We start from the raw sequence: 22779 nt of genomic DNA, 5'->3' as shown, positions 1-22779 counted from the left end.
ATGTCAGTTCAGACTTCAGTTCATAGACTAGTAGAGCAATAAACACGGGCATCTATGGTTACATGGCCGATATTTCATTTCATTCATTTATAGCTTCCTTTTCTGTCTTATAAATGATTATCTATATACGGGTGGTCGTCGATCAAGATTTCCGTATAAATTGTTAAATGAAGGTGCTATAAGCGTTTATTTTATGAAAAAACTGTAGGTTATAAATTGTTAAATAATGATCTTACTCGAGATCAATAATAGAATTATAGAAGAAACGCTAACAGTAAAATACAAAAATGCACTGGCGCGGTGAGTACGCTTAGAAAGTTGCTGTTTTTGCAATCGTAGTGTGTTTTTTGTGCAGTGTTATTGCGTGTGCGTACCATTCGTATGTTAGGTATTGTGATTCAGGTCAACTTTCTAACCGGGAGGTGACCGCTGAGTATAACCCCTTTTCGGGAGCAAGTTGAACTTGTCAAGTGTCAAATTCTTGGGGTGGGCCCACGTTGGCCGCCTCTCCTTAATAGTGTTGGTGATGATAGCAGTAAGTTTTGGTGGAAACAGTGAGAAGCTGTAGTACCGGCTCCGCCACCGCCTATCGTTACGTGGATGAGTCATTCTGTCGTTACCTACTCGCGCGGCGCGCGGATATGATCATCAAGTGTTTTGGATGCCACTGAACCCGTAGTAAACAATACATTGCGCGCGATGTGTGCAGCCTACATGACACACCTCAATTATACATTGATATCTGTCCCACAGGATGTGCCTACCAATTGTGTTATTTTAATTGAATGTTATCTTTTTCCAGCTTAAAGCCAGAATCCATAGATGTGACAGTTGCAGATTTTGATGGAGTCCTCTTTCATATATCCAATGTTAATGGAGACAAAACCAAAGTTAGGGTAAGATAAAAAAAATATAGTTATGAGTAATAATATAGTTAATATGATAATTTCTTCTTTTATATCACTCTACAGATAATAATGCAAAGCTAATTAAGTTACTATAAATAAGTTCTTATTTATTGAATCTTCACATAGTTTATGATTAAATAGGATTACCAAAATAACTATAATATTTAATATTACTCATTGGAATTTTATCAAAATTTTACTATTGAAGTTTTTAATAATTGTTATTTAACACAATATTAATTAGTTTTGGTCTGCAATACATTTTGATAACAAATGTATGAGGAAGTTTGCCCATAACTCAGTACTACATAATTAGCAATAATAAAATAGACTGACATGTGTACCTAATGTTTGCAGGTTAGTATATCACTGAAGTTCTACAAACAATTAGAGGAGCATGGCGCAGATGAACTTCTCAAAAGAGTTTATGGAACACTCCTCACTGAGCCGGAGTCAGGTATGAGATTGAACTTGCAAAAACAGTCTATGCATCCATTTGACTAGCAAGCATGTATGAAATATGTAATGTGCAAATTTCAGCATTATAATGAGGCATTTAGACATATTTTAGCTTGTGTAGTATGATTTTGGTACAAAGTGACGGTTGAATGCATAATGCATGCCTTTTACACTTGCGGCACAGAAACATTATCACAGTTCTAATTACAGTTTCCTTCATGCTTCAAGGAAGACTTAGTTTCAACATTATGACCACTCATTACCATATAAGTCCATATATATTTAATTTTTTCCTTATACAGTTTGGTAGGAAAATGCAAATAATTATGTAGATGTAGAAATAAAAGTAATATAATTAAAACAAATGCCTGGAAACATTACATCCTGTTTATGATTGGTGAATAATGCTCATGTAAAATTGTTAAAAAGCAAATTTATATTTATTGAGTGAATGCTCTGATGATAAGATATATGTTGTTATTGCTTATACACATTACATTGATAAGATTAACAATCAGCAAGTTTTGGCTTCACCTTATCACTTTCAAAACTTTTTGTTGTAATTTGCTTACATTAAATCATCGCATTATACAAAACTTGTTGTCGACACAAGGTATTCATGACTTTACCTACAACCTAAAAGCAATTACTCTAAGAAGATATACCACACAACTACCACCCCAATACCACAGCTAATATAAATAATGAACTGCTCAGAGAATTCTTTGTTTACTTCATGTAACTTTAGATGTATGTATTGCCTAAATTTCAATCAGTATTAATATAAATTGAACTATTTCTCTTTATCCTCACTACTTTAGTTAGACCCAACCCATTGTGCATTAGAAGCCACTCCATCCAGTGCGATTTTATACTTGGTTCAAGATAATCACGATATTCAACTATTTATTACACCATTTTGTACGCCTAATAAGGATAAAATAAGATGCCTGCAATGCTATGTTTATAGTTACTTTTTGCAGTCACAAGTGAGGTCAACTGTGGGCAGCCTTTAAAATATTTATCAAGTATCTTAAAGACTCCCATAAGTGGATACTTGGATAGATGTGCCTTGCCTTTATTAGTCATATCACTCAACTTGAATGGATACTCCATTTGATGTTGATTGGAAAACAGTAATTCTGCATCTTAAATTGCATGTTTGTGTAATGTGATTACTGTATTTCAATTTCAAACCTTTAATTACAAAATGTTAATATGAATATTTATAGCCAGGGACTAATGAGGATAGAACAGTTACACAGGAGGAAAAATAATTATTATCCTATTCAAATTTAGAGTCGTTTTCCGTTAGACCATTAATTTATCGTATTAAAAATATCTTTGTTGCTTTCAAAATATTTTGGTTTAATTTGTTTTTTTGATTATCATTTATTTCTATGCCTATTCAGGCAGGATGTGCTGATCAAAAATTGTTTTATTACATCTTTATTGTACCGCATTCAAGAAATGAATGAATATTTTCTTTTAATATATACAAGTATTTTGCCTAATTAATATCTAGAGTTAATACAAAAAACACATATAAAATCCTAGGTAACTTATCAATTTGAAAGTAACTATTTTTTGTATTCATAAATATTAGACCAAATCAGTCTGAATAACGGTCATGAGGCAGAGCCCGGAAATTCAACCTGATTATAAAAAAGTAATAGTAAGAATAATAATTTGGCAAGTTTATTTGGCAATATGTCTCACCTTGCCAATGATAATTAGAGATTATTGTATGTTATAAACTTTTTTTTTCTATTCCTTAAATTAAAACTATGTTATCCTTTTATTTGTCCAGGTTACAATGTGTCCGTCCTACTGGACCTGGAGGCGATCCCCGACGACTGGGAAGAGACGGTCCGGAAGGTTGGGCTGCTGAAGCGCAACTGCTTCGCGTCCGTGTTCGAGCGCTACTTCCGCCTCCAAGAAGACGGGGATGTCGCACAGAAGCGCGCCGTCATCAACTACCGACAGGATGAGACGCTGTGAGTATGGAGTTCAAGGAATAATGCTTTGAAGGCCAAAGAAGACGTCGTACTTTACCAAAAAAAGACTTGACCGGACTGTCTGGAGGCTAACTTTAGTACAGTTTACCTTTTTTTAGCATAAGTTATTTGAGGTCAGCTTGAGGTACTTAAACTAATTTATATTTTATTTTTTAATTTTTTATTTATATTGATATGCTGAAGATATTACATTATTTAATGGATTATGTGTAATATAATAAAACGTAACAATCCACACGCCAACCTGTCGTCAGAAAAAAGATGGACACACCATACACCATCTATTGACAACTAAGAAAAGACCAATAAAACTTAAAGTATGAGGCTTCATTTTACAATTGTGGAATGAATCCAATAATAAATAAATACTAATGTGTGGGTGTGGACATCATGAACTTTAACTAAACATGAGTCATATTAACCAGTCATCAACTTCCGCAAAGTCAAACTGTGAAGAATTATTATTGACATTTTAGTATTGGTCATAGTAATTACATAATCTAATGAATAAATTAAATACGAATTTACACAGGTATACTTCTACTTTAAATTTTATCATTGTATGCCATGTTGTAGCGAATATGTATTGTTGGTAGACATTGATTTGTAGGGTTGTTTTAATGTTGACTGTAGGTTTTAGTTACCCAGCACCCCAGAGGAGCCTGATTCTTTAAATAAAAACGTAAATTTGATGACACAGATACGTGGAAGCGCAAGAGGACCGCGTGACGGTGGTGTTCTCGACGGTGTTCCGTCACGAGGACGACATGGTGATCGGCAAGGTGTTCATGCAAGAGCTGAAGGAGGGCCGGCGGGCCAGCCACACGGCGCCGCAGGTATGCAGGTTTTACATTCAGACAGACAGAAGAAAGAAAGTTTATTTATTTATTATTATTCGGAGATCCAACAGCTGTTAATATTGCTAATAGGTTTTACACAAAAAAGCCAATTTCAGGTTCTCACCAGTAAAATGAATGAACACAAGTACAGTCCGACCAGACTTAGTTTGCAGGCCTTGTGCTATGTCATGTATGGCGGTCCAATGGGATATGTCTATTGTCATAAACAAGTCCTGAAAATAAAACTTGCTGGGACAATAGTTTTATTAAATATGTGTTAGTTAGGAGGATAGAGCATGCTTTTTCCCTAAGCAAACATATTCAACAATTTCCTTCTTGGATAATGATTTTATCAACACTACGTTCTCTTGTGTTGTTAATGTAATTGTGTATAACATCATTTTTATAATAACTAATAGATGCAGTCTGAAACCGCAAATAATGCTAATATTTGACGGTTTTTGTCGATTTTTCAAGAAATATCATTAATCGTCGAATTTTAAAAGAGCAAATTGATGACCATACAGTTTCAAACTGTTTAATTAGCACCAGTTGCCAACTTCAAGCTTTGTCTGGTTTAGAAACAAGCCCATCTTAATATTATCATTTGCAGTAGAATAAGCTTTACAAACGGTCGCGGTTTACTTTAATGTCTATTTGTAGTATTTATTTGAGTGATATTGTGATTGTATGTATGACACTTGATTTATGCGTTGTGTCTTCATAGCATTTTTCTTTTTCAGGTTTTATTTTCACATAAGGAACCACCGCTAGAACTCATGGATACTGAAGCGAAAGTAGGAGAAAATATCAGTTATGTTACATTCGGTAAGTCACCAAGTTTGCTTAAAGCTTTCAGGGAATTGTCATTTTTGTGTATCTCTCTACTTTTAATCTTACCATCAGGGGAGCCGTATGCTTGTTTGCCACCGACGTAGTATGGAAAAAAATCTAACACGAATGACAGAAAATAATGTCACATGCAACCATTTTATGGTCTTACAGCGGTTCAGTTCCTAAAGTTACTATAAAAATATCCAAATAACTGTAGGTGTCTATAATATTTGAAGAGTTCCCTTGATTTCTCTAGGAGGGGACCAACTTTGACGCCCCCTTAAAACCGAAAAAAGAATTTACTGAACAGGTCCAGCCGTCGAAAAATCGGTAGGTTGTGGTCCCGGTACTAGTTCTTTCCCGGTTCTCGATATACCAATACAGCCCCACATACTCGACAAGTGGCATGGGAAGTAGGCAGAGACGTAGTGTCGCCACGTCATCGTCATCGGCCACCATACTTCCCGTACCACTCGTAGAGTGTGTGGCCGGGGTACTAGAAAATAAAGAAATGAGTGGTAGTGTCTGACTGAGTGTGATTCGTTTCCCAGTGCTGTTCCCGCGGCACACTTGCTTGGAGGCGCGCGACAACACGATCGACCTGCTGCACATGTTCCGCGACTACCTGCACTACCACATCAAGTGCAGCAAGGTGTACGTGCACTCGCGCATGCGCGCCAAGGCCGGCGACCTGCTCAAGGTGCTCAACCGTGCGCGTCCGCAGCAGCAGCGCCAGGAGAGGAAGACCATCACGTGAGTTATATTGACATTATTTTCAACGGATTGCTCGCGTAAGTCGAAAAATCGATCGACGAGGAGCAACGTCTGTAGCGAGTGCCCGTCGTGTGTATAGTAATTACATTTTAAGTTGTAGTCTCACGGAACCTTAGTAGTTAAAATTACGTGAGTCATATACATGGACCGGATGATCTCAACTCCTGCTCGTGAACTAGCACTTTCCTCTTTGGCGGAATTCTCGGAAATTTTTTAGGGTTCGGTACCCAAAGGGTAAAAACGGGACCATATTACTAAGACTTCGCTGTCCGTCTGTCCGTCCTGTCTGTCACCAGGCTGTATCTCATGAACCGTGATAGCTAGACAGCTGAAAATTTCACAGATGATGTATTTCTGATGCCGCTTTAACAACAAATACTAAAAACAGAATAATATAAATATTTAAATGGGGCTCCTGTTTTTTCCGTAATGGTACGGAGTGCGCGAGTCCGACTCGCACTTGGCCGGTTTTTTTTTTTTTTAGTTGGTTTAGGCTAGTACTGGTTGTAACAAGCGTTAACTGACCTTCAGATCTGAGATTCGTCCGATTCTCTTACACAATTCTATTTTATTGAAGAGTGATTGGTAAACTTATGTGGTTTGTCCCTGCCTCGGCAGTAATTTACTATCTGGGGGCACTGCCAAGACGAGCAAAGCGAAGCGCTAGGGCACTAACCACCTTTTCTCGAAGCGCTTCGTTGTTCTTTTGAACCCTCATAACTTGGGTTTGGATTATACCAGATAAACAAATTTCTCGGGATATGATGTCATTAGTGGACTTATTTAGTATAAAAAATTTCAATTACATAGCTCTTATACTTTTGATTTTATTCATATCTTTATTAATTTTAATCAAAAACCCCGATTTCGTCACTCACTCACTGATGATCATCAAAACCTTTAGGGTACTTCCTAAAATCTTAGGAAGCTGAAATTTGGTATGCGAAATAGTCTTAGTACACAAACAACAGAAAAATTCAAAAACTTGAAATTTTTAGCCCCTAAGGGGGTGGAATTTCGTATGGCGAATTAATAACCGCTAAATAGATTTAGGTAGTTGAAATTTGGTATGTAGATAGTGTTTGTTATAGGGAAGAATACAGAATAGTTTTCAACCCCAAAATCACTCCGCAAGGGGGTGGAAAAGAGCGTTAGGGGAAAAAAGGGGGTTGAAGTTTGTATGGGGAATCAGTTAAAGCAGATTGTGTAAAAGATGCCTCCAGACACGTGACAGTGCGAGCCTTATGGTTTCGGCTTGGCAGCATTGCAGTAAGTAGTCCCACCAAAAACATTTTCATGTATGTTTTTGGTGGGACTACTTACTGCAATGTTATATCCATTAAACAACCGATCATTTTTTTCAATTGTGTTTTACGCTATATCATAATCAAATAATCATGTTCCACAAATTGAATAATCGTAACGTTTTATGCCAGGGGGAGAACATTCGTTCGGCGGGACTGAGTGCCGGCGGAGGGAGCACGGAACCACCACTAGCCTTATTTATTACGAGAGCGGCTCTACACGTCCGCGCTCCACGCCCCGCCCCACGCTCCACGCCCCACGCGCCACGCTCCACGCCGCACCCGCACCCGGCGGGACTCCGGCAATGTGCGTATTTCCTTTACTCAGTATGTGTTTCCGATACCTGTGTATTGTAGTGTTCGCGTGCCCCGACATGTTGCAACATTTGCTAGCTATATTTTCAATTTGAATTACCCCATTATAAACAGTACAGGAATGCCAAATATTTTAAAATGCTCAATGCTCAATATTGTACCGGTCGCCGAACTTTACAAAACAAAATGATGAAATGTGCACATTGTTTGTTATAAATATTTATTGTCAACTCTTCATGCCTGGCGTAAAGTCAATAAAGAATGTTGCTGTAGTACTTGTTGATAACAAAATTATGCTTTATTATATGAGAGTTCTATTTATGGGGCCCCCCGGCCGGGCCCGCAATCCTTCTCGTAGCTTGACGTAATTTTGTTGTATTTGTAACCCGATTACCAATCCTCGAGTAGAGTATAATGTAATATAAACCTAGCCTATTATTGTTTCGGATGACAGACTTGAAAGTATATCTCCGGACAGGTAACATGCACAAACTCGTACGAATTACTCACTATTAATTTTGTAATTACACCGTCTAGTTTGATAACGCTATCTATGCAATATACGAACAATAATTATTTAAATAAAGTTACTCTCTTACGTTGTTAGGTAGGCCCGATTCAATTATAATCTAAGTGAAAGTGTATAGTATTTCTCAATAGAATCTTCCAATGACCGAGGCAGAGGCTGGGTGGGTGTACAGGCCTTATTGACGTCCGCTCGCGCCGGCTCGATAGATCGCTAGGTTAGATGCGATACTCTGTATCCCGTTTATATGCAATTCCAACTCAGAAAACTTCAATTCCATATTGCATTAAAGAACAAGATACATTTATTATCTAAAATGATTTATATATAAAAATAATGTATTAAAATTTATAAGAATTCTTCGAATTTAGTGTCATAGTTCATGAGAAATAGAAAATGGCACGTAATGTGTAGACCACTTCCGCACCAAGTATTTGCTCAAATCGAACACCAAGGAGCTCTATAGGAATAGTGAACATTTCACACCACTATATTTAGCCCTAATTTCTGACGCGAATTCATTTTGAAAGGCAATGTTGTTGGGATCTAGTGAAGTGGCACTCTTACTTGCAAATCTGAATTTTCTACTTGTCTTCTTTACACTCATAAGAGTCATATTGCAATAATTTATATGTATAATAGCGAAGATATTCAGATTTGCATTAAAATTTATTTTAAAGGAGTGCAAAGAGTAGGCGAGATTAACTACGTAATTTTAGGTGAGATTGTGGCAAAATATCGATTGAGTCATGGACTGAGAGTTATTTAGACTACGAGTATCATTAATGGTTCGTTTGGATGAAATAATGTAAATCGCTAAGTCATAATTAAATTGCATGAGTTGATAACGCGACAAAATATTAACTGTTGACAGATTATAAAAGATGTGGCAAGTAGTCGAGTATGAATGGAATGTAATACATAAAGCGTGTAGACACAATTTAACTAAAAAAATTAGCTAACTTGAATTTTATGTAATTTTTTTGCAAGATGTATTATTTATGTAATATAAAATGTAAGTTAAATGTTGCTTTAAAGTTATAGCTTACAATTTGATGATTGTTTTTTCTGTCAGTTGAAGCGCCAGATTATGTAAACTGCAGATTATGGAAGTTATTTGTGAATATGTAATTATTCTTGTGATTTAAAATCCGTTTATACTGTATTTTTATTTTCTAGATTAAAGAAAACATCTTACTGCAATTATTTGTTGTTTTCATTTCTACCGTTTCCAGGTGCACTGTCACACAATTTATATGGTTGTGATATAGCTGGTTAACGTACGGCAAAGATAGATATAACTCCGTAATAGATGGATACAGTCTAAGGAAAAAACGTGCCTCGAAAATTAAGAAAATTTTATTCTCGATCAGATGGCGCCATTATCTTTGGCCTACTCTCGTATAGATGGCGTTGACGGTTTCGTTTGTTATTTAACAATTTTAAAGCATATCAGTGAAAGAACATGGGTGACAATAATACAAAAATTTATTATAATGCAAATATTGCAAATAAAAAAAATCATTTATACATACATAAAAATACATTTTTTGATATTTTTATTTTTAGTTTCAATCGTGTGTCGATAGATGGCAGTGAATTTACTGTGGCTACAAAATTTACTATGACAGTACCGCTTTATCCTATTATATCCTCTTTGACGTACGGTATATCTATTCCAAACGATTAACTTATTTATTATATTATAAATAATATCTACTACATGTCTTTATAAAATCGTAATACATGTGGTTAATACAGAGATTTAGGTTCTAACTTAACGTGTCTTCAGTGTCCGATAAGATGAGAAAATGTCCATTAAATTAAAAATTCCAAAACTAGGCAGGGGGCGGATTTTCCCGGCATAAGGCACTACCAGAAATTATTCTAGTAAACTAAATAAGTTAAATTAGCCTAATGGCTCCTGTGAGTCCTGTGTTCTTAACTTTCGGGAATAGAATAGTAAATTTTGGTTTTTTAGGGTTCCGTACCTCAAAAGGAAAAAACGGAACCCTTATAGGATCACTCGTGCGTCTGTCTGTCTGTCCGTCTGTGACAGCCTATTTTCTTCGAAACTACTGGACCAATTAAGTTTAAATTTGGTATACATATGTAAGTTTATTACCCAAAGACGGACATGTAACGTAAACAAACGAATTTTAAACATGGGGGCCACTTTTGGGGGGTAGGGAGCGGATTTTCCCGGCATAAGGCACTACCAGAAATTATTCTAGTAAACTAAATAAGTTAAATTAGCCTAATGGCTCCTGTGTTCTTAACTTTCGGGAATAGAATAGTAAATTTTGGTTTTTTAGGGTTCCGTACCTCAAAAGGAAAAAACGGAACCCTTATAGGATCACTCGTGCGTCTGTCTGTCTGTCCGTCTGTCACAGCCTATTTTCTTCGAAACTACTGGACCAATTAAGTTTAAATTTGGTATACATATGTAAGTTTATTACCCAAAGACGGACATGTAACGTAAACAAACGAATTTTAAACATGGGGGCCACTTTTGGGGGGTAAATGAGAAAATTAAAAAATAAAGTTTTTCAAACTATATCGTGTTATATATCAAATGAAAGAGCTCATTGTGAGAATCTCAAAATTTTTTTATAATTTTAGGATATACATTTAGAAGTTATTCAAGAAAATAGGCAAAAAAATGACCATCCCCCCCCCCTTTATCTCCGAAACTACTGGATCTAAAATTTTGAAAAAAATACACAAAATAGATCTTTACCTATAGATTACAGGAAAACCTATTAGAAATTGCAGTCAAGCGTGAGTCGGACTTAATTACTTAGTTTTTGATCCGACCCCTACGGGTTTTTGAATGACACTACTCACGTTTCACATAAAAAACACATTGTTTAAATTGTGTAATATACGGAACCCTTGGAACGCGAGTCCGACTCACACTTGGCCGGGTTTTAGTATTTACAAGTGAATATCCCGTTAAGTTTAGAATACAGAATAATTGTTATTTTTTCTAATTTCTTACATCCTTGATCAGTACAAGAGGTATATAGTAAAACAATGGAAATATAAAAATAGGTATGTATGTTTTCATTTCTCACGCTCTGAAAGAGGGTCATTGTTGTTCTAAAAGGTGTGCAGAAAATGATACGTGTCTGCACTAGAGCATTTTACGTTCGAAGTACGATTTTTTTACTTTTTTTACGATAAGCAATTGAAATTTGAATTTAAATTGATTTTTTATACAATTTCCATTATGATATTTGACTCTCCGTTCCATAAATAACGATACTTTTGCCTAAATTGTTAATTGAAAGTACCCTCAAGAAATACTATAAAAATGTATACTTAGTCATGTTTAAAAAACACATTCATTTTACTTTTCTCGTATTCGAAATGAAAAGTAGAGTGTTTAACTCGGGTGAAAGGCATCATTTCAGCCTCGGACTATTGGCGCTCTCACTGCGTTCGAGCGCCAAAATACCTCGGCAGCAATGAGTGCCTTTCATCCCTTGGTTAACAATCTACTATTGTTTTTCTTCAAGAGTAGCAACATTACATTTTACAACGACTACAACTAGTATTGTATATTTTATACATTATACAACTATGCATTCTGTGTTTGTAAACAGACTTGTCAGTATGCTACAATGAATGTTTACTAATACGGCAACATTACATAATACTATTATGTAGATATAGTCCTCCTTGGACCCATTTCTCGAACCGCATTCGACTAATATTATTAGTCCACGAACTGTCAAATCGTTTGGGTTACCATGGCAACACACTAATAATATTAGACTAATACCGTTCTAGAAATGGGCCCCTTGTCGTATCCGACAATGATATTCATCACACTTGTATGAGATTATGTGTATGCCAAATGACATGTTTTTCAAAAACTGTATGTATGTAATGTAACTAGGTATGTAAATTAATTTTGTATCAAGCAGAAACATCTGCGAACGATGCTATTAAGCTTAGAAATCAATTGGGGCATTTTCTATGAAAAGGGACCTTATTGTCGATGGCGCTTACGCCGCACAGCGTCGCGCGGCATTGTATTTATATCGGAGCATCGTTTATAATGGCGTAAGCGCCATCGACAATAAGGTCCCTTTTTATAGGAAATACCACAATTAAGTGGCATTGGGTACGGTCTTGGTGGCTCAGATGGTAGAGCACTGTACTAGTGATCCAGTGGTCGTGGGTTCAATTCCCACCCAAGACAGTGAATTTTTCCACTTTTAATCTATTTCTAAGCTTACTAGGTATGTAGTTCGAAATATAAGATAAGGTGTGTCCACATCTGGCAAACATGCCTGTTTGCCATGGTACGATAAGGGGGATAACCAAGATTACAAGCGGTAATAGAAAACGCCAATAGAAACTTAAGTAATTTATGGAAAAAGTCCCGTGATTTTGCGTAGCATCTGTCATCCCTAATCCCGATACATTATTTTGCGTAGCATCTATCATCCCGATACATTATTTGTTTTCGTTTGGCGTTTGTCGAAGTGCGATTTTCATCTTGGCTGGGTCCTACGGCTTCTAGTATGGCCCTATATACAAGTCCGACAAGAAAGTGTAAAAATTAAAGAGTGGCAATACTGTAGTGTCGTCGCTTTCAAAGCAATCTAAGAAAACGGGACGACACTACAATATTGCCACTTTTTAATTTCTACACTGAGAATACACCCAACCATGAGTGTTATGTTGTAATATTTAACGAAATAAATGCTTTTTGTTTTTTTACAACATATGTACAACTTGCAATATTATGCAAGTTGTACAGTATAAGTCGATTTAAAAGTCCATCTTGTTTGGCGCGGGCGGCGGGGGCGTCCTGCCGCTGCCGGTGCCGGCCAGCTTGGCGAGGTGGCTGACCTTGGAGGCGAACTTCACGAAGCTGAGCCCCGCCACCTGCGGCTCGGGCTTCTGCGGCTGCCCCTCGGGGAACGCCGCGTCCAGCGAACCTGTGCGTACAAGGGTAGTAAACGGTGGTTGCACTAGTGCTGTAAGTACTGAAAACTTATTCAACATTGCCTACCATACCAAAAATTGCCTGGCTTGAAAAAACAGTTTAGCCAGTTTGGGCGAAATACAAATAATGTATATCTAGGTACAGTCAAGGTATTAAATATAGACTTCAACCTTAATAATGAACGAATGAGACTTACTTTGCTGCGGCGAAACGACCGAGCTCTGCTGTGACCCGTTGTTATCCATAGGTTTAGATTTCTCCGTCTTCTCGTGAAGCAACTCCAACGCTGACAATCAGACAATGCAAGGTAACTTCATTTATTCTAACTTATCTAGATTCGAGAGCCAATAAAGATAGTGGTGATGAGATAACATTAGCCGTCTGCTTTCTCAGTCAGAATAATTGCAATGTTTGTCCAGATAATTTTCCGTGTGACGTGGGACACGTAGGTATTGGATGTTTTCACTGATGAGAAATGACTGAAATGAGGTAGCCACCGCGGCGCACAAAAGAAACAATGCCTTTTGTTTAACATTTTAGGGTTTGGGCGAAAAAATCATTTGAGATAATTCGTGCTATAGATACCCTAGTACCTATAGCACTAATTAAATGTAGGTAAACTAATAAAAGTTAGTGTAGTTAGTTGTCCAACATCGGCAACATCAAAGTATACTAAGTACCAATACAGCGGAAGGGTTTGCATTGTAAGTACTCATAGGTCATCGGTAAGCACAAACTTGATTAAGAATAGGTTAAGTTAAATTATATTCAGTTTAAGTTTCAGACGACCCAGCGACATGAATAGTAAACATTTCATTGATAAAATAAGTATCTGCATGCCCGCCAAAATCCGTTCAGCCTCGTAAAGTTCACAGAGCTACTACTTACTAGTAGGAGAAAAATACCGTCAGTGAGCGACATGGCGTCCATCTTGTTGTCGTGTATAGTCTCTAGCTGGTGCCGGAACTTGGCGGTTATTTTCCGCCGCTGGTAGTCCGCCTCTATCTGCTGCTTCGTGCGGGGAATCCGGAACCGGAAGCAACAACACACCATCACGACTGACGAATGAGTCAAATGATACAATCGGGGCCGGATCTATTAGGGTAGAGCGAGTGGAGCGGCCGCTCTAGGCGCCGGATGGCAAGGGGGGCGCCAAAATGGCAAATGAGAAAAAAAAAGAGTTTTAAAAGACGCGAGTGTGACGCGGGCCCAAAATACGGTTCGTTTTGCTTTTGGGTAAAAAGCTTCAACGAAGGGCGCCAAAACCCAATTTCGCTCTACCCTGATCAAGGACTCGGGCCGGCACTGGATACAATAATATTATTACTATATTGTTAACAGCCAAACCGTGGACCAATAAAACAAGAAGGCTGTCATTGTCTGATACAAAATCGCGTTTCCTAAAATCACCCAACTATAGTTCAAAAGCTCCCAACTACGGTTGACTGAAATATCTTCATTTAGGTGGAGTTCTATGGCTATTTATTTGTATAAATATAAGAAAAATAAAAAAAACCAGGGCAAAACCAATATTCAGCGCCATCTATTGAACGGAAGTTGAGTTCATTAACAAGGGGTCTTTTATTTTTATGTAAATGAGGCCTGTTGCGTTAGTGACGCCATCTGACAATAACCTGAATATTGGAGGAACAAGATTTTGGAGTAGACATTGTCAGTCTTTTTTTTATTCGTCCATGACTAATCAATTAATCATCCTATACTTATTTAGGTGCCAATTAGCTGAATATAAGTAAATATTAAGTATTGGCCGAAGAGGCACTACTTGAAAAAAAATTTGAGATCCCCTGCACCTACTAGTCGCAGGTGAGGTGATAAGTACAATTACACAATTTAAGCTCGTATCTCACTATGCATTATAAAAAGATAAAGTTTGCTTAGAGTTTTTAGTTATGGGTAACATTCAATCTAAATATAGAAGAAATGAATGTCTGGTTACCTACCATGATTTATAATTAAAATTAATCAAATATCTACAATAGTTTTGCTGACATTTAACATAAGGTACTTGAAAAGCAATTAGTAGGTAAGTAATTTAACTATATACGACAGATCTCTTTCAAATAATCCGCACATGAATGTGTCAAAAATTTAATTAATTAAACCATATACGTACTCATAACTGTTACCACGCCTAAACAAATGAACATGATGTGCCAAAGCTTTAGTTCCCCCATAACTTTCTGCTCCAGCCATTGCGGTTCCTCCATACCCGCGAAGATCTTCTCTCCAATCTCCATTGTGGTTATAATATACTTTATCAACAAATATATACAATAAAAACGTTTGTGAATACGACGCGTCCGCTAAACGGTTCACTCGGAATAAAAACTAATTGTCTCTATTCCTAGGAGTGGTTTGCCACACCTTGTATTACGCTATCAACCCCCGGCACTCCCGTAAATTAGTTTTGACTTAACACATAGATTCCGTGTGACGTTTGTTCAAATAACTGGTTCATTAATGCTCGTCGGTGCCCCTTGTGCATTTGTTTTTATTAAACATAAAAACGCGGTAATGTCTTTGAGTTAGGGCGTGATTCCCGTTGAACTATTTCAAATTTCCCGCTAACTATAAAGGTGAATTAGGAATTAGTGTTGCTAGAGCTGAAGTGTATAACATCGTTACAAAATTAAAGATAACCTGCAAAATTGTGATTTAAATAATTACTCGTTTCTACGAATATACATTAAATATAAAAGATTAAAGTTTTAAATAAATGTATTATCATAAAAAATTAAGCCTATTTTGATATAAACGTATGAACATTTATTTTGCTTTTTTATGATAGTTAATCAGATGTAATTAAACAGTTCATATAATCAAATTAATTTATATTAACAATACACAAAAGTTGAATTAGAAAATAGTAGCCAAGATTGATAAAACGTGAAATGCCCTAATTGGAATTTATGAATGAAATTCGTATTGGACTGCTGATATTTTTTTTACTGGCAACTATTCGATTTTGTTTCTCTTTCGTTTAACGACTGTTTCACCTTCCCGCAGAAAATAGGGTGTCGAATCTGTCCTATAACCTCCGCTATATTTATTACTATTTAAAGATCGAAGATGAATCTTTTATGATAATTGTGGTTCAATTCGTGTAAAGGTTTTATTAAGTGATGTTGTGTAATATCGGTTGCGTTCTTGCGGTCATTCTGTAGCGTTTGAAAAATTAAACATGGCCTCGAACCGAGGACTTCAGATCGGGTCCGCGTGGTTTCAACGGAAGCTGAACTTGAGGCCGCAGCACCGAGGCGTGCACCTCGTCACCGAGGAGATCCTCAAGCAGGTGCCCGAGTTGTCGCTATTCGCCATCGGACTCTGCCACATCCAGAGTGAGTACCAGTATACGCTAAGACGTCGCTCCTACTTCTACATTGCTGCACCCCCTCCCATTTGTCAATTTGCCCTACATTTTAATCTCGCGCAATTTTTGGTTTACAATAAAAGTAATGAAATTTGCATCAATGTCGATAACGCAGTGGTCAGATGACTATAGTAGTAGGACAGTGCGTGAAATGTCAAAATGCGTAACGTATGTAAACCGGCTGAGGAAAGGGCACGTTGTTTTCAGTAATGCACACTTCGGCGAGTCTCGCGTTAAATGAAAGCTGGGACCCAGACGTACGAGACGACATGGAGATGATGCTCAACAAAATCGTACCCGAGGGACTGCCGTACCGCCACTCCTGCGAGGGCCCTGACGATATGGTAATAATGCACACACTTATCATAAACATTTTGTTTTGATCTTCCCTTCTATGCTGACAATTCAAACTTAGAACATTCTCAGAGTGTCAGCTGTTAGTTTATGCCTTTTTAATTGACACTTGTTTGCTAATTTGTAAGTCTTGAAGGTGACCCATAGCATTTAAGCATGTGCATTGCTGTAATCTCTTATCAGCTGTCAAACATAATTAGTTAGACCAATAAAAGTCTGCAGCGATTTTGATAGCATACCCAGTGCAAGTGTTATTTTATACGTCATAATTTCATAGAAGTTTGACGTTTAAAATAACACTTGCACTGGGTGTGCTATTGAAATCGTTGCAGACTTTTCTTGATCTGACTATAAGCAAATCCTCTGGCTTCAATTATATTGTTGATATGCCATGATATTATCAAGTTTCTATCATTTCTATCATATTGTTCTATGAAAGCTATTTTACCAGCGATTTAACCATACCCATTTGCAACCGAGAAATTCACTAAACTTAATGAATTCTAGTGACATCTGTTAAAATTGATATTTAACTGTAATCAACCCTCACGATCATATCAAACCAGGTGTAAATGGCTACCTGGCCACCTATCTGCCCCACGAAGAGAGTGTATATAATAATTATTAACATTAAAGCGTAAAATAGTGCAGATTATCTAATTTTATTCAGACTTTAGTAACTAAAAAAAAAATGTGTTGTTCCACAGCCGGCTCATGTGAAAGCGTGCTTCTTGGGTTCCTCTCTCACAATTCCCATCACGGACGGGAAACTAAACCTGGGCACATGGCAGGGTGTATGGCTGTGCGAGCATCGGAATCACGCGGGCAGTCGAAAGGTAACAATCTTTTACATTTACTACCTACTTACTATGTTTTTATTTCTCATAGTATAAGGAAACAGACCTTTAATTAATTAAATTTAAGTGATTTTTAATAAAAAGACACTTTAAGATCGCTTTACCTTCTTTCTAATGCTATGAGCATTAGAAACGAACTACAGTAAGAATAGAAACCTTGCACCAATTCTTAGGCTTTTAATCAAATATAATTAGATAAATCAATCTCAAACAAAACATTGTTGTGCAGCACTGTATTGGTTATTTTGAGGCAATTTAAGACATTTTGTGTCTAAAATTCCTTTTGTGTCTAAAGTTGTAAAGTTGACTTGAAGGTATGGGAAATTATCATTTGTAAAAAAAAGTTTGTGTCAGAATGTGTAAATTATGGGCACAGAATTACGGTTCTTAGCTCCTACAAAATTTCTGTTTTTAATTAGTCTTAGTTGCTGTTTTCCTACTGTTTAAATTATGGATTGCATTTGATACTTTTGGCGATCCCTGAGACAACTTTGGTTTTTTGGAAAACTGCTAGGTCAGAAATTTACCAGTTAATCAGTAATAGTAATAAACATAAGGGTTACCATGATGTAATTTGTAATGGTTGCACCTCTTAAGAATTAGACAAAATAATGAAGTGTGTATTTGTTAATCTAAATTGTTTGGTACAAAGGTGATGATTATAGAATAGAATAGTTTTTTTTGTAAACACAATGACAATAGACAGGTACATAAAAAGAACATAGTGAAAATAAAGTGTCACGAAATGGCCTCATCTCAGCATGTTGCTGGTGACTTCCAGCGCTGATCTTCCAATGAGACCATCAAGTGAGAAATAATCACGGAAAGTACCAGACAAAAAAAAAGAAACATGGCACAAGCAGAGCGCCCAAACCGCATTCCATATCAATATGCAAGTGAGGTCCGATGTAGTCTTAACATTTGTTTTGTCTGTATGGGTTTTACTACATTCTCTGTGTGTATAGGTGGTGGTGACGCTGTCGGGCTGCCCTCGGGACTCGCCGCTGTCGGCCGCGTCGCCGGCGTCTTGCTCCAGTTAGGAGCGGGGGGGGGGCGCGACCCCCCACACGCACTCGCACTCGCACGAGCGCGTCTCGTCCAAGACCAGGAGGTAAACGGCGACCAGTCGTAGACGAAGAGATACGCGACAATATGTACATAAGATTAATATTTGTCCCCCCGGGCTCGCCGCGGCCGCCGGAGGCCCGCGCGTGTAATATAGCTTTTATAGGAATTGAATGATCTCGGCGGGGCCCTCGGCGGCCGGCCGCAGCGCCCGCCGGCGACGGTTTTAACTAATTGTTGTTTTGTTGTTGCGACTTGCCGATGTGTACATAGATGGCGTGGCCCGCGCAGTAGGTTCGATTGTTGAGATGGTTGATGTGGCACCCACTTTTACCGTTAATCTTACTGAGATAAGGGCGGGGACGGTTTGTATCGATTGACTTTTCACTCCTGCACTCGTTCAATATTTTCCAAGTTCACCGGGAGACACACTATATTTTTTAACATGACCGCACGTTAGGCATTTTTATGAAGTCGGACACTAATTTTACTATACCAATTTTGTATGTAACGTACCGGGCCGACGTCGCGTCGTCGGTCCCGTAATGTAAGAGCTGCGGTAGGTTATCTAGTTAAGTGTGCGTCTACGATAGCTCCCTTCTCTCTCCGTGTTAGGATAGTCTACACTAGTATGTGAAACGAGTCCATAGCTTTAAATGTGTCACACCCGTTGTATCAACGGGTCCTTCGGGGCGACAATGAGCTAACCTTCAGTACTCCTAGGTGTAGTTGTATATCATTATCTTAAGATCATGTAAGTGCCTCGGATTTATGGGGTGGTCATCTAATCGTTTGAGTCGACGTTACAACGTGACATCCACTGGCTTGCTCTACACTTGTCTTTGATTGTGAACGATTATATTTTTACTTACAATATGTACGTAATAGATTAAAGTTTTATTTGGCGACGTGTATAAAAGACGCATGTGTATAGTTGTATGTCTTCCTATGTAAGTTCCATCGCGGTAGAGCTCGGTAAGTGGTTGGGATCACGCCTCTGTTCCTGATTCGGTGTTAGGGTATTCGGTATCACCTTATCCGGCCAGGTCTATGTTACTTAAATAAGGTAATTTATACTATAAGAGGTCTGAGAATCCATTTTAGGCCTCTCACTAGAGCAGGGGTTCCCAACTTTATCTGCGTCGTACCCGTCCTGACGACGAGATTTTTTTTTCGTGCCCGCTTTAGATTTTGTGGTGGCCAAAAAACCAAGAAAGACGACGAGGTTTCTTGATTGTCAAAACTTTCTGCATCCCCCGTGCCATCGCGATACGCCCCTACTATTGGGAACTCCTGGACTGTTTAGAGCAAAGCGGTCGTACGACTAGATAGTGTAGTGAGGATCGATTGCTTTCGAAACGTTCCGGGAACGATCTCAGTTCTGTACATTCCGTTTCGCATTCCGCTTTACATGTCCCATCGGCGCTTGTGTGGCACAATTTTACACATGACACTTAGTTAGGAGTTAATAAATTATAAATAGTAGGTTACGGTGTAAGGCACTGAGCGGCGCCGCTTAGACGTTTTGATACCGCGTGTACAAAGTTAGATGTCTCAGACATGACCGTTCGTCTCACGGACCTTAGACTTACCTCACTTAGGCAGCTTGTACGTACGTTCATACTCGGCCTTTTAGACTCACCTTTATATTATCGACAATACCGATTCTTTTTAAACTTGTTTATCTTATTGAGTAGTTTTTTTTTAAATCGTTATAAACAAAGCTTTGAGCTTGTCTTATTAGTTGTAAAGGGTATCTTTATTAGGGTGGGTCGAAAAATTAATATATTTATTAACGATTTCTAATAGTGCGGGATTGGTGACCCTGACAAAAACAAACACAAGAATAATTTTTTTTTTTTTTTTTGACTACGTCTTCTACCCGCGCATTGCGTTTGAATGTTTCCAAAATCGCAAAAAACGCAGTTTCAAAAAAAAAGAGGTGTCAAAATCAGTTTCAAAAAGTATTCCCATATCCACATATCTTTTAACATCTAAAGTGATAGCAATCCAAAATAGTAATACTGTGAGCCAATAAGGATTTTAACGCTATTTGACCGATTTATATGGTAATTTCATAAACACGAATTCTATGTGTTTTTGAATAAATATACGTTTTATAACATGTACGTTGAATTTTATAGAATAATACACCTTTTCTGTTGAAGAATTCTTAAAAAATTGTTCTCAGATATTAGTGAAATTCTGAAATTTTCGAGGTTTCAGTCGTTGCGCGGGTAGACACAAAAGACATACAAAACTTTTATTTTCTGAACTTTGAACCTTAAAGTGTGGGTCAACTTTTTATCACTATTAGAAAAAAAAAACCCACCCTAATCATTATGTACTTCACTTGTGCTATTTGACGATTTCATATTTTCGCATTTTCTACGGTTTATCATAACTCATATTCTTTGTAATACCTAAGTTTTTCTCTTTTGATAGATTCGGGGAGTGGGCTAAGGGAAGGTTATTAAGTGCTTTTTTAATACATAATTAATTAAGGGATGTAAATATTTTTTGCATTAATATAATGTACATGAGCATTAAATTAATCCGTGTACATACTGATCACGTGTAAAAACGTTTCAAGTGCTATTCGTGTATGAGTGTTAGATAAGCCACTGCCATTGAACATTTGCCTCTTGTAAAATACTCGATTTATTTTTGTCACGAAACTATAACGTTTAGTTTCCGCTTTGTTATAGTATCAAAAATAGTAAAGATAATAAATATCCTAAGTAGAAGTTTTCCAATGAAGAATAGCGACTGGATCGCGTAGTTGTAACTCGTTTGTTTTATCGTTAAGTGTTTCATTCTCGGGACACCGTTGTTTTTGTTGTTCATTATCTAGCTTATAGATTGTCCCAGTTTAGGCTGTTCAGTGACAACGAATGTGCTAGTGTTACCTTTTAAGTGGTCGCAAAATTTAGATTCCATCATGTTCCTTTTGAGGACCTACAAATGTTTTACAACCGTGTGCAATTAATTGTGCAGTCCCTTTCATAAATGCCATTTATTTGTCCTCCTGTGTATGATGCAATGAGTGTTTCACAATTTCAAATATATTATTAAGCGTAACAAATTCACTATAAGGGCACGAATTTTATCTAATTATTTAATCAGTATCATTAATTTGATAATTAATATATTTATTGCACATAGGAAACGAGGTTGTAATCATGATTAATAAAATAACCAAGAAGGGAGACAAATAATTTGTGTGTATATTATTTAAGATCAATTATTATATCAATATTGTATGATTGTACAGTGATCAGTCACTACTTGCTGGTTTCGTGCTCACTCAGTGACGTCAGAATACTGTCGCAATCAAATGTAATTGTATCATATTACTTGTACAATATAAATATATAGATCCACAATTATGAAAGAGATTAAATATTTGCAAAAGTTAAAACATGAGTTTTATTTTAATTGCTAAGTTAAGTTCAGTCGTATTGCGGCACGTTTACATTAGGCCTACATTTCCTTATAGTAGGCAAATATCTAATCACTAACTGCCGGCTTACCTACTGTCAGCCTAATGTAAACATCTCCTTAAGGTGCTTTCCGTTTTATAAATGCTTCTTTCTAATACAGGCAGAAGTTTATTGTCATCTCTATTTGTTAGAAAGAGATATCCACTTGTATTAGAGGTTACATGCATATAAAAGCGGACTTTTGAGGCGCATTTTATAAAGCTCCAAGTCCAAGTAACAATTTACAAGTCTAACGTGGCAACACTGACCAAAATGCCGCTCGTCACAAAGCCGTTTTACACCCGTCAACTTGTAGCTTTTAAAACTAAGTTCTGGCCGGTAAAAGAGCACCTTTGCATTGGGTTAGTTGTTGTTAAGGCTACACTACACTAGATATTTGGCATCTTCGGTGCTCACGGCGCCATCTCTGCGCTGGTGATGTTATGGGGTCCGGGGCCTGCGTCTGTGGATGATACAATATTAAAGAAATAAAGTCATTTATTGTCGCAGTAAATAAAAAAAAAAACAGTAATAGGTACAAGCTTAAATTACAGCAGTATTTATTAGCCCAACTGTCATAGGTAAATGTAATATTATAGGCTTGTAAATGCTTCACAAAGATAAATGGAAGTACAAACATTTTTGACTTATGTTTATAGTAAATTATGGTCTATGATCCTTTACAAGGAA

General features: G+C 37.2%; 4 protein-coding genes and 1 non-coding gene across 6 annotated transcripts in view; 3 read left to right on the top strand and 2 right to left on the bottom strand.

Moving 5' to 3' along the window:
- The first annotated feature begins 65 nt into the window (after positions 1-65).
- On the top strand, positions 66-9180 carry LOC134746451 (probable actin-related protein 2/3 complex subunit 2). The gene is made up of 8 exons (XM_063680838.1): positions 66-300; positions 803-896; positions 1266-1365; positions 3178-3364; positions 4086-4221; positions 4968-5052; positions 5610-5811; positions 7269-9180. Exons 1-8 carry the CDS (start codon positions 227-229, stop codon positions 7294-7296), a joined length of 906 nt encoding a protein of 301 aa, XP_063536908.1. The 5' UTR covers positions 66-226; the 3' UTR covers positions 7297-9180.
- Positions 8650-15947, bottom strand: LOC134746452 (transmembrane inner ear expressed protein). Of its 2 annotated transcripts, none has more exons than XM_063680840.1 (4): positions 15075-15947; positions 13829-13998; positions 13137-13226; positions 8650-12932 (listed from the first exon to the last, which is right to left on the bottom strand). In XM_063680840.1, exons 1-4 carry the CDS (start codon positions 15196-15198, stop codon positions 12858-12860), a joined length of 459 nt encoding a protein of 152 aa, XP_063536910.1. In that variant the 5' UTR covers positions 15199-15947; the 3' UTR covers positions 8650-12857. The 2 variants fall into 2 exon arrangements, with proteins under 2 accessions (XP_063536910.1, XP_063536909.1); XM_063680839.1 differs by having other exon boundaries at positions 13846-13998.
- On the top strand, positions 12115-12187 carry Trnat-agu (transfer RNA threonine (anticodon AGU)). Its single transcript has one exon. It is a non-coding gene; the product is annotated as a tRNA-Thr (tRNA).
- Positions 15948-15971: 24 nt separating the features above from the next.
- LOC134746453 (UPF0047 protein YjbQ) lies at positions 15972-22028 on the top strand. The gene is made up of 4 exons (XM_063680841.1): positions 15972-16299; positions 16539-16675; positions 17393-17521; positions 18508-22028. Exons 1-4 carry the CDS (start codon positions 16143-16145, stop codon positions 18580-18582), a joined length of 498 nt encoding a protein of 165 aa, XP_063536911.1. The 5' UTR covers positions 15972-16142; the 3' UTR covers positions 18583-22028.
- LOC134746890 (uncharacterized) overlaps positions 21811-22779 on the bottom strand; it is a 37958-nt gene continuing 36989 nt past the window's right edge. The window contains exon 29 of the mRNA XM_063681462.1: positions 21811-22552. Coding sequence (XP_063537532.1) covers positions 22503-22552 — 50 coding nt within the window. The 3' untranslated portion in view covers positions 21811-22502. The remainder of the gene's footprint in view (positions 22553-22779) is intronic.

This window comes from Cydia strobilella, chromosome 13 (assembly GCF_947568885.1).
Source record: "Cydia strobilella chromosome 13, ilCydStro3.1, whole genome shotgun sequence".
Taxonomy (NCBI): domain Eukaryota; kingdom Metazoa; phylum Arthropoda; class Insecta; order Lepidoptera; family Tortricidae; genus Cydia; species Cydia strobilella.
Note: the sequence above shows the minus strand (reverse complement) of the source record. Positions and strands in the feature narration are given on the sequence as shown.

Bases quoted from the DNA above. Each gene is read 5' to 3' on its own strand.
- LOC134746451 (XM_063680838.1), top strand. From the start codon at position 227: ATGATCTTACTCGAGATCAATAATAGAATTATAGAAGAAACGCTAACA. The intron at 3,365-4,085 runs GTGAGTATGGAG...TTGATGACACAG, and splicing joins TACCGACAGGATGAGACGCT to ATACGTGGAAGCGCAAGAGG. The intron at 4,222-4,967 runs GTATGCAGGTTT...TTTCTTTTTCAG, and splicing joins CCAGCCACACGGCGCCGCAG to GTTTTATTTTCACATAAGGA.
- LOC134746452 (XM_063680839.1), bottom strand. From the start codon at position 15,198: ATGGAGATTGGAGAGAAGATCTTCGCGGGTATGGAGGAACCGCAATGG. The intron at 13,227-13,845 runs GTATTTTTCTCC...TCTGATTGTCAG, and splicing joins CGCCATGTCGCTCACTGACG to CGTTGGAGTTGCTTCACGAG. The intron at 12,933-13,136 runs GTAAGTCTCATT...TTGTACGCACAG, and splicing joins GGTCGTTTCGCCGCAGCAAA to GTTCGCTGGACGCGGCGTTC.
- LOC134746453 (XM_063680841.1), top strand. From the start codon at position 16,143: ATGGCCTCGAACCGAGGACTTCAGATCGGGTCCGCGTGGTTTCAACGG. The intron at 16,300-16,538 runs GTGAGTACCAGT...CGTTGTTTTCAG, and splicing joins CGGACTCTGCCACATCCAGA to TAATGCACACTTCGGCGAGT. The intron at 16,676-17,392 runs GTAATAATGCAC...GTTGTTCCACAG, and splicing joins GCGAGGGCCCTGACGATATG to CCGGCTCATGTGAAAGCGTG.